Source organism: Simochromis diagramma, unplaced genomic scaffold, assembly GCF_900408965.1.
Source record: "Simochromis diagramma unplaced genomic scaffold, fSimDia1.1 OVJJ01000361.1, whole genome shotgun sequence".
Lineage (NCBI taxonomy): Eukaryota > Metazoa > Chordata > Actinopteri > Cichliformes > Cichlidae > Simochromis > Simochromis diagramma.
The window spans coordinates 4079653-4094665 of NW_024386860.1; the positions used below are offsets into that span (position 1 = coordinate 4079653).

The 15013-nt window shown below is 40.9% G+C and overlaps 1 protein-coding gene and 2 non-coding genes across 5 annotated transcripts; all 3 read right to left on the reverse strand.

Moving 5' to 3' along the window:
* Positions 1 to 10421: 10421 nt before the first annotated feature.
* On the reverse strand, positions 10422 to 14790 carry rps27.2 (ribosomal protein S27). 3 transcript variants are annotated; one of them, XM_040029808.1, is made up of 5 exons: positions 14097 to 14244; positions 13884 to 13992; positions 13354 to 13464; positions 11453 to 11515; positions 10422 to 11106 (listed from the first exon to the last, which is right to left on the reverse strand). In XM_040029808.1, exons 1-4 carry the CDS (start codon positions 14112 to 14114, stop codon positions 11487 to 11489), a joined length of 267 nt encoding a protein of 88 aa, XP_039885742.1. In that variant the 5' UTR covers positions 14115 to 14244; the 3' UTR covers positions 10422 to 11106; positions 11453 to 11486. The 3 variants fall into 3 exon arrangements, with proteins under 3 accessions (XP_039885742.1, XP_039885743.1, XP_039885741.1); XM_040029809.1 differs by lacking the exon at positions 14097 to 14244 and adding an exon at positions 14673 to 14790 and having other exon boundaries at positions 10422 to 11515; XM_040029807.1 differs by having other exon boundaries at positions 10422 to 11515; positions 14097 to 14219.
* On the reverse strand, positions 12761 to 12892 carry LOC120733186. Its single transcript, XR_005695755.1, has one exon. It is a non-coding gene; the product is annotated as a small nucleolar RNA SNORA13 (small nucleolar RNA).
* On the reverse strand, positions 13542 to 13673 carry LOC120733193. Its single transcript, XR_005695762.1, has one exon. It is a non-coding gene; the product is annotated as a small nucleolar RNA SNORA13 (small nucleolar RNA).
* Positions 14791 to 15013: the final 223 nt, after the last annotated feature.

Here is a 15013-nt window from a genome sequence, read left to right on the forward strand (position 1 = left end):
TGCTTGGCTTACGTACCCAGCATTAACCAAGCATATATACACACACACACACACACACACACATATATATATACTATGCTCTATTCATGAATATGTTAGTTTATTCATGTCTTTTTTCTCCATCCTAACTGATTCTACTGCTGCTTCTGCATAATGAACACCAGCTGCCTCATTAAGAATAAAAAACGGTCACCTAACACTACACTTCTGTATCAGCGAAGATGACTAATGAGTGTGCACGACATGGAGCTTTGTAAGTGGAAAAGTTGCTGGAGGTCTGGACTGGTCCATGCTGTACTGGTATACCTGTCAAATGTAATGTCATCATTTTAGAGTCGGGTCAAATATCACCAGGTTCTGTCAGCAGGAGACTTATGGCCGAATCTGTTATCTCCAGCTTCTTAGAGATAAGCTGTTCTGTACTGGGAGCCTCTGCAGGTCAGAAACACACATTTATTCATATGGATTTATGTGAGAAAGGACATATATGTGCACATACTGTTGAATTACTACTACTTTTCATGACATTAGTGCCCTTCAGGTGACTGCAAAGGGCTGATGTGCAGACTCATGTGCAGATCATTTTCATGCTCCGTCCAGGTGTTTACCTGATAACCACAGGAAAATATATTACACAGTGCACATGTGTGCTTTGCATATTTACTAGTAGAGGCAGTATTGACTTCACAGCCAGTGTGTTTGTTGCATGCGTGTATGTGTCTAAATGTGTGAGCAGGTAGATGCGGGGAGCCTTTACTCTGAGCCTGGACAGTGATGTTGCTGTGGTGATGATCAAAGGAAAAATACTGCAATAGCTGCGAAAGAAGCTGGGCAAGACTGCAGTTCAGAAAGTTGATACAGTTAAACATTAAAACACCACCTCAGAGAAGATGAATGACACACAGATACACGCACAAATGCACAGATACAAATTCAAATAAAGCTGTATAAACAAAAGCGAAATACGCACTTAGCTCTTGTCTCATAGTGACACCTTTCTTTGTGGCTCTTTTTCTCACTATATAACACTTTCCCACTTACACAGTGCAAATGCTGGCTAATTTGAAGATGAAGACAAAGTTAGGGATAATTTGTTTGAAGAAAATCATGCTCGACCGAATCTGATGCTTCATGCGCAAATCATCTGTGAATCTTTTTACATTAGCCCCTCTCATAGCCAGTGACGTCAGCGGTTCCAACTTTGGGCCCAGCAATTAGTCAGCGCTCTGCTCAAGCCAGCTCTTTTGGCACCGACATCAATGCTTTTTCGCTGAATTGGATGGAGCCATTTCTAGATTAGGCACTGCCACTGGCATGAGTAACTAGATCCTGTAATGTTTTTTTTTTAGTGGTCACAAATTCACTTATTGAGATTATATATTCATACCAACCATTTTCCCATCTTTATGCGCCATACTGCCTTTGTGTTCTTCCTGTGAACCTTTGAACTCATCTGTGTTAGCCCAGCCTGCTTTTTTCTCTGACTCAGCATCTGCCCAACACCTCCACATCTCTTAGTTACCTCAGCACTTTAACATCTTACATTAGTGGCGGGTGTGTTTGGTGATCAGATTGGCCCGAGTAAGCCAAAGAGTTGTGGAAGCACATCGCCATCCCTCACCTACTTACTCTCAAGCCCTCATTTCATAGACACCTGTATGAACATTATTTTTTAATGCTTGCTGCATAAAATATATTACTTAAGAGCAATATACGTCCAGCCTTTTCTTTTCAATTAGCCTTTCTCACGCTAAATCCATTACAAATATAACTAGATCAGCAGGTTCTATAATACACATTCAATCTTAGGAGTAATGTGTTTGAATTATTAATCAGTTGTTTTGTTGGTATTCCAGATCAGATTACAGGCTCTTAAATGTCTGCCTGGTCCATTCAAGCTTTAGCTTCCTCTACATTAAAATCTGACTAACACACCCTGACTATACAACAGTGATTTTATTTTCAAAGTCTATTAATGTTTTATGTACAAATAAGAAGACTGGCCAGTACCCAAAGAGAAATTTATACAGTAATGTGGACTGCATATATATTTTCAGTCAGGCACTTAAAAAGGGGATTATTGTTCTTAGAAAGAACTGGCAAAGTTGAAATGCTTTATTCTCTAGGCGGCAGGCTGCTATGCATGAGTTGTCTTTTTTCTTGTCCTGAATGTGTGATAAACCTACTCAGTGTGGTGAGGAAGTAAAAATGATGTCTGCATGTCTGTAAACCGTGATGATCGTTGTTCAGGTTGATGTGCAGGTAGAAGCAGTGAAGCAAGGCAATGCCATTGTCACCACAGAAGTGGACCGGTACAATATCGGCTCCATGGTAACGCTGGCCTCCCACACTTCGCTCAGCCTGCATTCAGGGGACTTGCCTGTGCTGCATATGTGCGTGTGAGAGAGAAGGGGGGTATGAGAGCAGAGGTTGCTGATTGACCTATTTTCAGACTGTTTGTGTGAATTGGGATGAAGGGAGAAGTGATGGGGTTTTTAATGATGCCGCAGGGGACTTGTGCATTGCTTCCTCCTCTGATACGACTTCCACTGACATAACTGACATAACTGGGCTACTTGTAAACCCTCTGCATATTATACCCACAGTGAAGACCCAGACCCACTTGTAAGTCCCAGTTCACTTTTTCTCTCTGTGGGTCTTATTTGACTTATTTGTGTGTGTGTGTGTGTGTGTGTGTGTGTGTGTGTGTGTGTGTGTGTGTGTGTGTGTGTGTGTGTGTGTGTGTGTGTGTGTGTCAGCCCTCATTGTATATGAGGCATGTCTCAAGCTGGTGACTCCAAACCCTTAAGGGTGAGAGTGTTCTTGGTGGAGACAGTCAGCTAATTAGAGGCTAGGAATAGCCAGCAGTAAACTGGTACTCATTCGATTTCAATTCAATTTCATTTCATTTATATAGCAGTAAATCACAACTGTCACCACAAGGTCCTTTATATTATAGGGTAAAGATCTTACAGAATGAGAAACAACCCCCAACAAGGAGACAACCCGCTATGAGAAAGCACTTGGCAACAGTGGGAAGGAAAAACCCCTTTTAACAGGAAGAAACTGCAGAATCTGGCTCAGGAAGAAGCAGACATCTTCTGAGAGTGGATGGGGGTGAGGAGAGAGAGAGAGCAGGAAGAGAGTCAAGGCAGAGAGAGAGTTTTAAATCAGCTTTTAATAGTTAAATTGAATAGTGATTTATAAACCCATGGAAGAGGAATCTCATGAAGAGTTGAGTGAAGAAGAAATGCTCAGTGCATCATGGGAAGCCACCAGCAGTCTAAGCCTAGTGCAGCATAACTAAGGGAGGATTCAGGGTTACCTCATCCAGCTCTAACTGTAAGCTTTATCAAAAAGGTTTATTAGGACACTATGATACTATGAGGTCTAATGTGGGATTAATATGGTCTACTTTCTAGACCATGACAGTACTCTTGCTGCAGCTTCAGCTGAAGCCTGTATAATGTAGATAGAATCTCATTCTTAGCATCCAGATAGGACCTTATGCCACCAATTATTTTGTGAACTCACCTTTTTAAGCAAAGCCATCTTGGCTGGGATAACCAGAAGCCAAATGCTTTAAGTGAGGAGTGGATCAGACTGATACAGCTCTGCTGATTGACTTCACTTTTAAAACACCTAGGCTGTTTCCATTTTTATTTACATGGGTGTGTGGGACTCTAGTATGTTGTTCAAATCTTATGAGATATTTTTAGAAATATAAATCAAATATATTTATCTAAATCGTGTATGTCTGTGTGTATGTCCAATAGCTGTTTGGTTTTTTCGGAGTGTTAAAACTTCTGGCCGATAGAACAAAAGGTTGAAAGTGGCCTATAACTTCTTCTTCTTCTCCGTCTCTGTCCCCCTCCTCCTCCTCCTCCTCTGTTTGACCCAAATCCCACCCTCAGTCCCAGTACCCCACAAGCACAGCAAGTTTTTTTTTCATTTAGTTTAATTTCCTCTGCTCTTTTCTATCTTACCGCCCTGCTGCTAGCTGCTACACCTTCGTCTGCTTATCACAGTTATGCACTCACAGACAGACAATGAGCTGCATGCATACACACACACACACACACACACACACACACACACACACACACACACACACACACACACACACACGAGCAGAGACATGGACAGAATTACATTAGAATTTCATATTCATTTGAACAGTGCTTTGACGTGGCTCCACTCCTCGCTGCCTCCTTCCGACCTTCCTCAGCTTACCTCCCCAAAAAGTAATGTTGGTTTCTATAGTAACCGCCTGTGTCTATGTTAGAGGGGAGTTTCCTCACGCTGACTGAAAACGATGTTGAGCACGGGGAGCCACGGAAATACACACACTCTCCCTCACTCACATGCTTGCATTCGTAAAACTGTTGATTAGCAATCACCGTGTCCTTCACACTGTTTATTTTTAATGAGCTCAGAACAATCTGTTGATTGGGTGATTCCAACAGGAGTAACACGCAGCATATTACAAATTGAGTATTCACATCAGATGGAATTTTTGTGGCCCTTTATGTAATGTGAGAAAGGTGAACATGAATGTGTGAAGAGTTCTCTTATTATTTTGCACGTAAGTTCCTTTTAATTGTAGGTTATAGTTATTTTCCTTTTTTGGGATAAATACATGAATACTCTTTTCTTTGTTGCACAGAACTATGACTGTGACTATTTTTGTCTGTGTTGTGTTTTGTTTGTAGCATTCTTCTTGATATGCTCGTCTCTCTGTTGGTGCGCTGCTGTGGTGCTCTCTTACTTTTCAAAGAAATGTAGGTCAGGTGGACTGGAGACTGTAAATTGCCTATTGTTGTGGGTTTTGTGCTTCCCTGCATGGAAAGGTCCCAGATATCTGTGATGTATGGGCATAAACAATGAACAAATTAATGAAGCCCCACGAGCCAGACTGAACTTTGCACCAGCTCGTTCAGACTCATCATTTTCACATTAATGCACTTTGCATAAATTGTTGCTCAAATGCAGAATTGCGATACTTGACTTTATGTAAAACACCAACTGAAATATGCATTAATATACTGCAGAACATTTCTGACAGGGGAAATAAATCATTTTGATCTCTGTGTAACGTATTTGGTAACGACTTGGACAACCATAAAACAACTAAGCGGCATCTGGCGAGTGATTGCATATTTACATTTTCTAAGCTTCTCCCTCTTGTTAAGTATTGACAACAGTCCTAGCACATTATTTGTCTCCTCCATTAAGAGCTAGCCTGTGATTGGCCGACACAAAGCAGAAACAGCCTGTGTTTACATCTCTTCTCTGCCGCCTTGTTTTTCTTCCTCCAACTCATTTCTCTCATTCACTCTACTCGTTGCCTTGCCAAATATCTGCACAGATATTCTGCCAATCATATTTTCTTTCTCCACCTTTCTTCTCTCTTTTCCTCCTGGTGTCATGTAGTAAGGATGTAGAGCTGCAGTTAGCAGAGTGTGACCAGAAGGGGGTACAGTTTGACAACCTCCGATCCCTCCCAGTGACTCTGCAAGCTCCGCTCCATCTCCCTAAATGTTCTCGCACACAGGGACATTCACAGCTTGCAGACTATTTCAGCTTCATCGTCAGAATAATTAATGCAGGAAATGATCACCGAGACAAGAATGATTAATTTTGAGCTCTGACAACACCGACATGACCGATTGTTGGTGCTGGGCCACCAGGCTTTTAATGCTCACGGCCATCCAGGGATGGCATCCATCACGGTGACCCTCACTCCTGCAGAGATGTGTTCAGTGTGTGTTTTTATGTGGGTGTGAATGCCAGCGTATGTGTGTGTATCATTAAGCATATGTTTACTAATTTATCAGCCTTGTGACTGTGGAGGTAAGGGGTTACTATTCTGAGATAGTAAAAGATGTTTAGCAGAGCACAACCACCTGAGACCTCTGCAGCTTTCCTGACATGACCTGCCAGGGGCACGAGCTTTCACATTTCATCAGATGGAAGTTTTGTAATGTGAGAAAAGTGAACTTGATTGTGTGAAGACTTCTCTTATTATTTTGTAATAAAGTTCCCTTTAATTGTAGATGTGACTGTTCCAGGTTTTGGATTGCACACTAGGTTATAGTTATTTTCCTGAGAGGGGTGACATCAAAATTTAGGATAAATACATGAATACGCTTGTCTTTGTTGCACAGTATACTGTGACTGTGACCATTTTTGTCTGTGTTGTGTTTTGTTTGTAGCATTCTTCTTGATATGCTTGTCTCTCTGCCGGTGTGCTGCTGTGGTGCTCTCTTACTTTTCCAGACAAATGTAGGTCAGGTGGACTGGAGACGGTAAACTGCCTATTGTTGTGTGTTTTGTGGTTCCCTGCATGGAAAGGTCCCAGATATCTGTGACGTATGGGCATAAACAATGAACAAATTAATGAAGCCCGATGAGCCTAAATGCGTAAATTGGTGCTCAAATGCAGAATTGCAATACTTGACTTTACATAAAACACTTTAAAATAAGCTGTGTATCATTAAGCATATGTTTACTAATTCATTGACCTTGTGACTGTGGACGTGAGGGGTTACTATTCTGCGATAGTAAAAGATATTTAGCAAAGAACAACAACACCTGAAACTAGCTTTCCTGACATGACCTGGCACATTACCACATTTTTACCTTCACATATAAAGATTTTAGCTCTCTCTGTAGCACAGTATGACTAAGGTACTCTTGTTATAAGGTTTAAGGTAAACAGTCCCTATTAAAGTGGCAGAACAATCAGGAGTGGGGAAGACTGGATGATAATAAAATCATTTGTGAATATTAAGTGTCCATATGGTAATAAATTAAACTGAGAGTGCTTGCAATTGTGTTTTGCACAATTACTTCCTCCATTTTGGAATGGATCATTTCTTAATCTTGCTTCTCTCACAGTTTCTCCCAGTTATTCTGCCAAACACAATTAAAACATTAATCTGGAAATAAACAGTCCTTCCATTTTTGAGTTTTAGTCGTGCCAGCTGGTTACTTTCAGCTAACAAAAATAAATAAAATCTTGGGGTACATTTTAGACACTGACAAAAAAAATACCCAGAAGTCTGTTTGACATAACTTGTGTGTTGTTTGTTGTCTTGTGTCCCAGAGATGCCATCTGGCCTGTGCGCCACGCTTTGTGTCAGCATGTGACAGGACACGACTTGTCACTGTGGGCTCCCAGGGGATGCTGACTAGTGGCTCAAACACTGACTCTCCTCTGCTGGAGGTCGTTGCTGTGGAGGCGTAGGGTCAGCCAGACCTTGTTCATAAGTGTTCAGGTCAGTTAATTAAGTAGGGTATACTAATGATGTGTAATGACTTTGGCCTTGGCAAAGGAAAAACTCAAACAAAGAGACATATGTGTACAGATGAACTGTGTCTCACCAGAGTGGTTTGTGCTTCTGCTACAGCGTGGGAGGGCCCAGTCAGCCCGTCTTTCCTTTGTTATAAGTCACTATTCTGCGATAACCTTGGTCAGTAGAGCTACGCTCACAACACGCACACACCCCCACAGCCTTTCTTGTACGCTCGTTTAATTTCTCCACAGTTTCTGGCTCTGGATTTTTCTTTCTTTCTCAACAGCCTTCTTTCATGTCAATTTTTCATTCTACTGCAGCTCTCATTTTGCTAAATTTAACGCTGAAAAGAGAATTCAAACTGCTCAGATCAATACTATAAAAAGTCATCTGCCATGTCTTTCAGTGATTTTTCTGCCCTTCTCTATTGATCCTCCTGTCCCATCTTCCACTCTGCCTCCCACTCAGAGATGACCTGATGCTGATTACTTCAGATTTTGACAGACGTTTTTGGTGTCCAGACTTTGCAGAACAAAGATTTTCAGCAGGGCCAATAACACCTCCCTTAGTGACTATAATCCCCAATATGTTAATGTTTTCCATCTCTACATCAGTCCAGAAGGAGAATGCATGACACTCTGTAACAAGCAAAAGGGTCAGCAATGGGTATTTAATCAGGCGTTACAGGGCAGACCTATAGCATCTTGGGAGAGGGAAAGTTTGCTACAGGTAGAGAAATTTAATGAGCACAAATGGGTAGAGTTTAGGCTGCTAGTATCTAATCAATGGGCTCATGTCCTCTGTCTTCTGGGTGAAAAGGAAGCTTCCACAGTCCCTACTCTTTTAACCTCTGCAGACAAACACGTCATGGTGGTGGTGGGAGGGTTTCAAGCACACATGAAACTAAAGCATGTGAGGAAAAATTACCATGAGCATGCATCTTTTTCCATCCTTTCACTCTTAATGTGTCACTTTTATGCACCATCTTGTAAGAAAGCTTAGTTAGTGTTGCACTTTAGCTCCCCCTACCTTCAATTTTGCATTTTTACAGTCAGCCCTGACAATTCATGGCTTGCTGCTAACAAACTCTTCCCCCGTCATTCATTCCCTGCAGTTGTTTACGGACAGTCACTGTGTCTGTCTCAGGAGGGGTTTGTTACCAGCTGCTCTTGATGGGCCCTCTCTTTGTGGGGTCAGTCCCCTTTCTGTCAGAGCTGCTCTCAGGTGTCCCAGAGGTGCTGCCCGACCTGTTGGCACTCCACCGATCTGTGTTGCTCCCTGTCACTCAGCCTGAGGTTGAGTTTACGGTGATGGGCAGCAAGAACATGCTTTCATCGGTATGTCACGCAAACATCCACAGAATAGATTATTTGAGCCTTTCGTGTACTTACCCACAACTTAGGACATTTATGAAATGCACTGTGGGGAAAAAAAAACTAAAGCGTGAGTGAAAAATCAATCAAAACAGAGGGAACATGAACTGCAGTCTTCTTGACATCATGTAATTTCTTTGACAGACATTCATTATCTGCTTCCATTGTTTCGAGTAAAGACTCATTTTGGAAGCTGAAAGAAGTGGAATTGTTGTGGATGTAACATTTACATTCCTGCTGTTAAAATTTCAAATATAGGTCAGTGTTCAGTGGATGCCTGAGCTCCAAACAATAGTTAATTATTCTCTCTCATTCATCCATTCATTGATTGCAGTCTGGAGACCGACATAAGTGAGGGGCAGAAATTTCTCTGGTCACACTGAGGTTATATGGTATGTATCCAAACTCAGCAACCTGAACATTCATTAGAGTTAACCTATGGTGCTCTTTTTCTGCTCCATAGTTTTATTTTTTGAGCTATACTAGAGTGGCTTTGCATGACTCACAGTTCAAAGTAATCCTTATTTGTCTTACACCATGCTTTTGTGCAGAATCTCAGTTTATCCTGTCTGAAATAAGTCAGTCTAGCCTCTCCCTGTTACTGTTAAGAGGTTCTGAGTTAAATCAATATTTAGTGTTAAATTTCAGTAGTTCAGAGAAGTTGTTATTAAAACAACTTTTTAAGCTGAGGACAGGTTTGGCTCTTCTTTATCTATTTATTTTTTATGACATGACCACATAGTGACAGCCATACTTTCTCTTGAGTAGATTTCCACAGCTGAATCCACTGAATGTCACCACCTCACCAAGTTCAGACCCCGTCTCCACTCCCCCAGTATAATTACACTGAGCAGACATACATCAAAATAGTCAGTGACCTTATGACAGCCTCGTGGTCAGATTCATGGGTTCTCCTGCAGTAAACCAGGAAGCTTATCATTACTGTGCTCAGGTGTGACAGTATGGTAAAACCACATGCTTTCAGTTACTGGACTTATTTTCCTGGATATGTAGGTTTGGGGCTTCTGTGAGTTGTTTTGCCAGGAAAATGGAAAATAGATGCAGCGATTTATTGAAATGTCGGTTGGGGTCTACGCTCTGGTGAGGTCGATCCATGAATGATGATGTTCTGTTGTGTTTTCTTATTCGGGTGCTTCTAATAAATTGGCAGTTTGTTTGGGATCATTGAAGATGCTTTCACAACAGTATTGCATGGTGGATCAGAATTTGGCTGTAGTATCTGACAGATACGCCAAGATTACGACTGATAGGTCTTTGGGAATCACCTTACTGGTGCAGAAATACTATTTTATTCCTGTCAAACGATGTCATCTTTGGCATGTTTCATGTTTATTCAACTTGCTGCTAGTAACAACATGCTATTTAAAATTGGTTCTTTGCAAAGCTGTGTTATGTGTAGACACATGACTGGTTAATCCCACAGGTTATGTATCGTTTTATGATTGAATGATTCATAGGTTAGTATCAAGCAGCTTATCAAACAAGAAAAGCTAAATAAAAAAGTGAAATAAAAAAGTACTGCACCTTTATAAAAGCCTACACACTAAATCTAAACCCCTTATATTTGAATAGTGAAAAAGTGGTGGTATAAGGGTACTATATGATTAAAAGTATGAATAAAATATTAAAATAGAATGGTGATAGTGACATTAATATTAAAAAAAGATCATATAGAATACAAAGCTTATCCTGTGTTAGTCATTCAATAAACACAAGCCACACCAGAATCTCATTTCCTGTTTACCATAATTTTATTTGTTAGTGTCCAATACAAGCAAGACAATAAAAATGTAACCATAGCAACAACAAAGTTATCAAATCCCTCCGTCTCCTGATTTAATTTTCATATTAATTCAGTGTACAAATCACTGCTGTCACAGAGGCTGTGCACAGGGCCTACGTGCGTGCAGGCGTAAACCACAGGTGAGAGTAACCTGCGGCCACAACCTGCTCCTGCAGTGTCAGCCCTTTCAGAGCGACTGATTTTTCACAACCTGACAAGAACTCATCCCACATGATCATTTGCACAGAAAGCTCGCAAGCACACATAAATGCACAACCACACTGTTCATTGAAATTTAATTAACTTCCTTTTTTTTTTTTTTTTTAAAGCAGAGCAAATAGTGTCCTTCCCTGAATAGACCCTCATTCAGACTGAGGGAACCCTGCACTGATGCCACTGACATCATCGCCTACTTTATAGTGCTGACGTCACTGTGGCATTAAAACATAAGACACAAGAAATGTATTAATAATTATTCATGCAGAGTGCCCTTTTTACACAAGAAAACTCTGCAGTCAAGTCAACTTTCTTGAGACGTAGCCACAGTTTGCTTCCTTTTTCTAGAGCTGGCCCCCTTGTTTCCAGAGGAACTTTGCATCTAGTGCTGGGCCTCATCTCTGACCACACCTTCCTGTAAATCATTGCTTAGTTGATGAAGGGTGTAATGCAAACAAATGCAAGACAAACAGAAACCCCACATGCATCGTGTCATCTTTAAAGGGTTGTCAGCGGACAAAAGCTGTGTTTTTTCCAGATAAAATGATGAGTTGAAAGATACCTAATGAGATTATTTATCAAATGGAACTTTATTTAAAGTGAACAATGAATCATATAAGCTGTTGGTGGTCTCTCAACAAGGCCAGGCATTTTTCTGCATATTAAGTAGATAGACTCCCTCTTATATTACATGATTTAGCCATTCCCATTCCCTGCATCAGTTCTATGGCAGTGTCACTTGATGTCCATCAAGTTCTTACTCTTCTCAAGGATGTCGAACCACATCTGATCAGGTTAGTGCTGTTTCCTCCTGAATGAGCATCCTAAAGAAAGAGGCGAGAGATTGTGGCTCAGACACTGATAGAAATCAACAAGACAGCTTTATTATAAAACACTTAGAGAAGTCTTGGTTATATTATAACCTTATAATCCTCCATAAATATCGACAGCCTATAAAAACCGCCAATCTTGCAGCAAGGTGTATCAACTGACTCCCTAACAAGAAGACATTCACCTAACAGTGAAGCTCATGCTACCATCTGCCTTCACAAAGGCTGAGTCACCACCACACTCGTGGTTTTATTGCTCAGAGTTCCTGCTAAGAAGCTCCTGTTACCACAGCAGCAGAGGGTGGGGGCTGTGACGATGAGAATATCAGTAAAATTGAACCTTGAACCCTGAGGACATGAAACACTACACATATAAAGGCTAATTTACATACAGGTGACAGGTTGTTAAACGGACCAACAGAAACTGATTTTTCCTCATCGGGCTGGGTGTCGGGCTGAGCGGTGCAATCAGCTGATGCGATCAGCGCTATTTTATGCAATAAAATAATCTCCCTCTTCCCAAGCACATCCAGGCCACTACATACAACCACAAATATAACTATGTTTCTTAGCGAAGCACGACCAGGAATCCCATCACGTCTGCAGGGAAAATAGGTCAACGTGTGCAAAAGGAAGAAAAAGAAAAAAAAAAGTAGTCGAGGCTCAGAGGAAGAGATGCCATACTTTTTGGAGATCTTTTGTATTTTCCTCACGTCATCTCACTGACTGGATTACTTCAGTTTAGAAGTGAGGAAATGTAAGTGAAGGAAACTAAGGTGGAGATTTTTTCCCTGCGTACATGCTGATGAATGTTGGGATTTCCAGTTGCATTTGTTAAGAAATAGTTATGTTTTTGGTGTGACGCACATGTAGTGACTTGTTATATTATAAACTGCTTGGCTGTGTTGGGAAAAGAAAATATTTTATTGCACAAAAAAAGTGCTGATCGCATCATGCGAACATCTGCTTTGCTTGACTGCACAGCTCGGTACACCCGGCCTGATGAGGAAAAGCTGGAAATGCTGAACTCCAGCTTGTCGGCCTGGTGACTCAAACAGGCTCTCCTCCAATCGCTCCTCATTTATACAGTGCTTTACAAACCCAAATATTACAGATAACAGCTGGATTTTCCCCATTTCATTTCATGTCCTCTTTAAAGGAGACCTATCACCTTAAATCTATACTGGGCCTACCTGTTAATCTGAAAAAATAAATAAAATAAAATGTGTGTAAATGAAACGTTGTGCTTGCAGCCGATTGTGTAGGAATGGATCAGTGATGATGAATTCCTCTCACAACCACAAGAGTTACTGTATGCCTTAGTTGACACCCTGTTCATGAAGAAAACAATGAAAGGGCAACACAAAGGCAAATGTGAAAGAGTAACTGAGCGTGTGTACAGTCAAGTTTGACCACTCATCTCCGGCCACAAAATCTGGGGATTTAGGGAAAAGCTTCTGCATTGGGTCATTAAAATATAATTCAGTTTTATTTACGTAGTGCCATTCCAGAGCAACCGTCACCCCAGAGAGAGACAAATCTAGATTGCATCAGGAAGAACACCACCCAACACAACTCTGTCGAAACAAACATGGGGGCAGCTAAAAGTAGCTTCCGTCTAAATTTGCATCAAATGCAAAAAATATTAGATTTAGACAAAAACTCCCAAAAATGTTTTTTAAAAACAAGCTTTTAAAAGTTGTTTCCCCTCTCTATCTTTGCCATTAGAGAATCCTCCAAAAGAATCCCAAATTTAAATCTTTAAGCACCACCCGCCTCTCGCCATTTGTGTAGTTCTACACATATAGTTGAGCTTTCTGGTTTCCCTGTACCTTCTGTCAGGCGAGCTTTCCCTCCTGTCGGCTGGCACAGGACCGTGGAGCAGCCGACACACAGAACTACAGTCTGAGCATGACTGAAGACTGTGGTGATCTTGTAGCACCCTGCAAATAGCACACAAACCAGTTAAACAACAACAACAACAACAACAACAAGATGTCAGGAGTACTCCTGATGACTGGTGTGTCGTTGCAGCCGTTTGTGTAGAAGAGTCATTTCAAGCTCATGTCACAAACGGCCACAACAGTCACTGTATGCCTTACTTGACACCCCAATCACTAACGAAGCAATGAAAGGGCAACACATAAAGGCAAGTGTAGCACAGAAGTGGAAGAAGTGCTCAAAGGTTTTCCAAAACATTAAATTACCCAAGTAAATACTTCTCCTGCACCATGACTTACAAATGGGAAATACACCACTTTGATTTAAAACTGTAATTAACTGCAGAACTCAAGCAAATGTGCTTATTGTTAGTGGACATGTTTCCATTTAAATCTTAAGTACAACTCATAAGTAAACTGACCTGGACACTTGACATCCATAAAATAGGAGTTAGGACTCTGAACAAGACGCTTTTTCTTGTGTCGTCTCTTTTCCTGCTCGGGGGTTGGGTGCAAAAGATCCTTTGCGAGCTGGGGGAGGAAAGCAACATTTTTTTTTTCATTTTATTTATTTATTTATTTATTTTAAACACGAGCTTTGAAAATAAATAAATTATTAATAAAAAAAAATTAACCGGAAGGTGCTTTAACATGTAATTAAACTGCTGCGGTTGTAGGCCTCAGTTACAGCGAGGCAAAGGTCGAGACCTCGATACACTTCTCGGATAAGGAAACTGGAAAGTGTTAAGATGAAATTATCGGAATAATCTTGAAGCAATCGCAGCGATGCCGTTAAAAAAAAAAAAAAAGAAATCAGATGAAACATCGTTAAGAGTTTAATCAACCCCCAAAACACCCAACATATGTCACAGGTAAACAGACGAGCACGACACCCAGTTATCAGACTGCTGACTAACATTAATGCGCGACATTAACCAGCTTCCTCCCCATTAAAGACATTAAATACACTCAATGCTGAGACTTAAAGCTATACTGTGTGCTGTCAGCGAGCCTCGTGGGTTGCTCGTTGAGCACGTGTTTCGCCATATTGCGCTCGTGCACATCTTTACGTTTACATTAAAGGAAAAAAACTGCTGACGGATTTTTTTTAAACGCACTTTTTAAGCTGTAAAATATTTTAACCGCGTTATAAAAGCACACTTTATCGACTGAGGCAAGTTAGTAGGTACAAAGACGCTTTTGTTACTTACAGGCATGTCTGCGTGTTTGGACTCTCACCGGAAAAAGACTCGCTGTCCACGTACCGGAAACTGCTGACTGACTGGGAGGAAGACCTGGAGGAAGAAAAAATAAAAAATACTCGTCGGTGTTTACGTGAAATTATTCGTTAGATAACATCAAATGAATGCTTGAAAATAACTTAATCGTGTAAATACACCGTGAATACAATTTTCATGTTTTTCTGTCGCATTTGATTAAATCTTCTAACTGTATAGCGTTTTCCTGACAAAGCAGACGATTATCCTGTAATTTAAATACTTTTTTCAACAATTAGAATTGTTGAAAAGTAGGTCAGACCCCTCATCATCTA

What these genes read in the sequence shown, in the direction of transcription:
- rps27.2 (XM_040029808.1), bottom strand. An exon ending in TATGGATGTCAAGTGTCCAG is followed by an intron (nt 13,465 to 13,883) that starts GTCAGTTTACTT and finishes TGCTATTTGCAG; the next exon opens with GGTGCTACAAGATCACCACA. An exon ending in GAAAGCTCGCCTGACAGAAG is followed by an intron (nt 11,516 to 13,353) that starts GTACAGGGAAAC and finishes CTCTTTCTTTAG; the next exon opens with GATGCTCATTCAGGAGGAAA.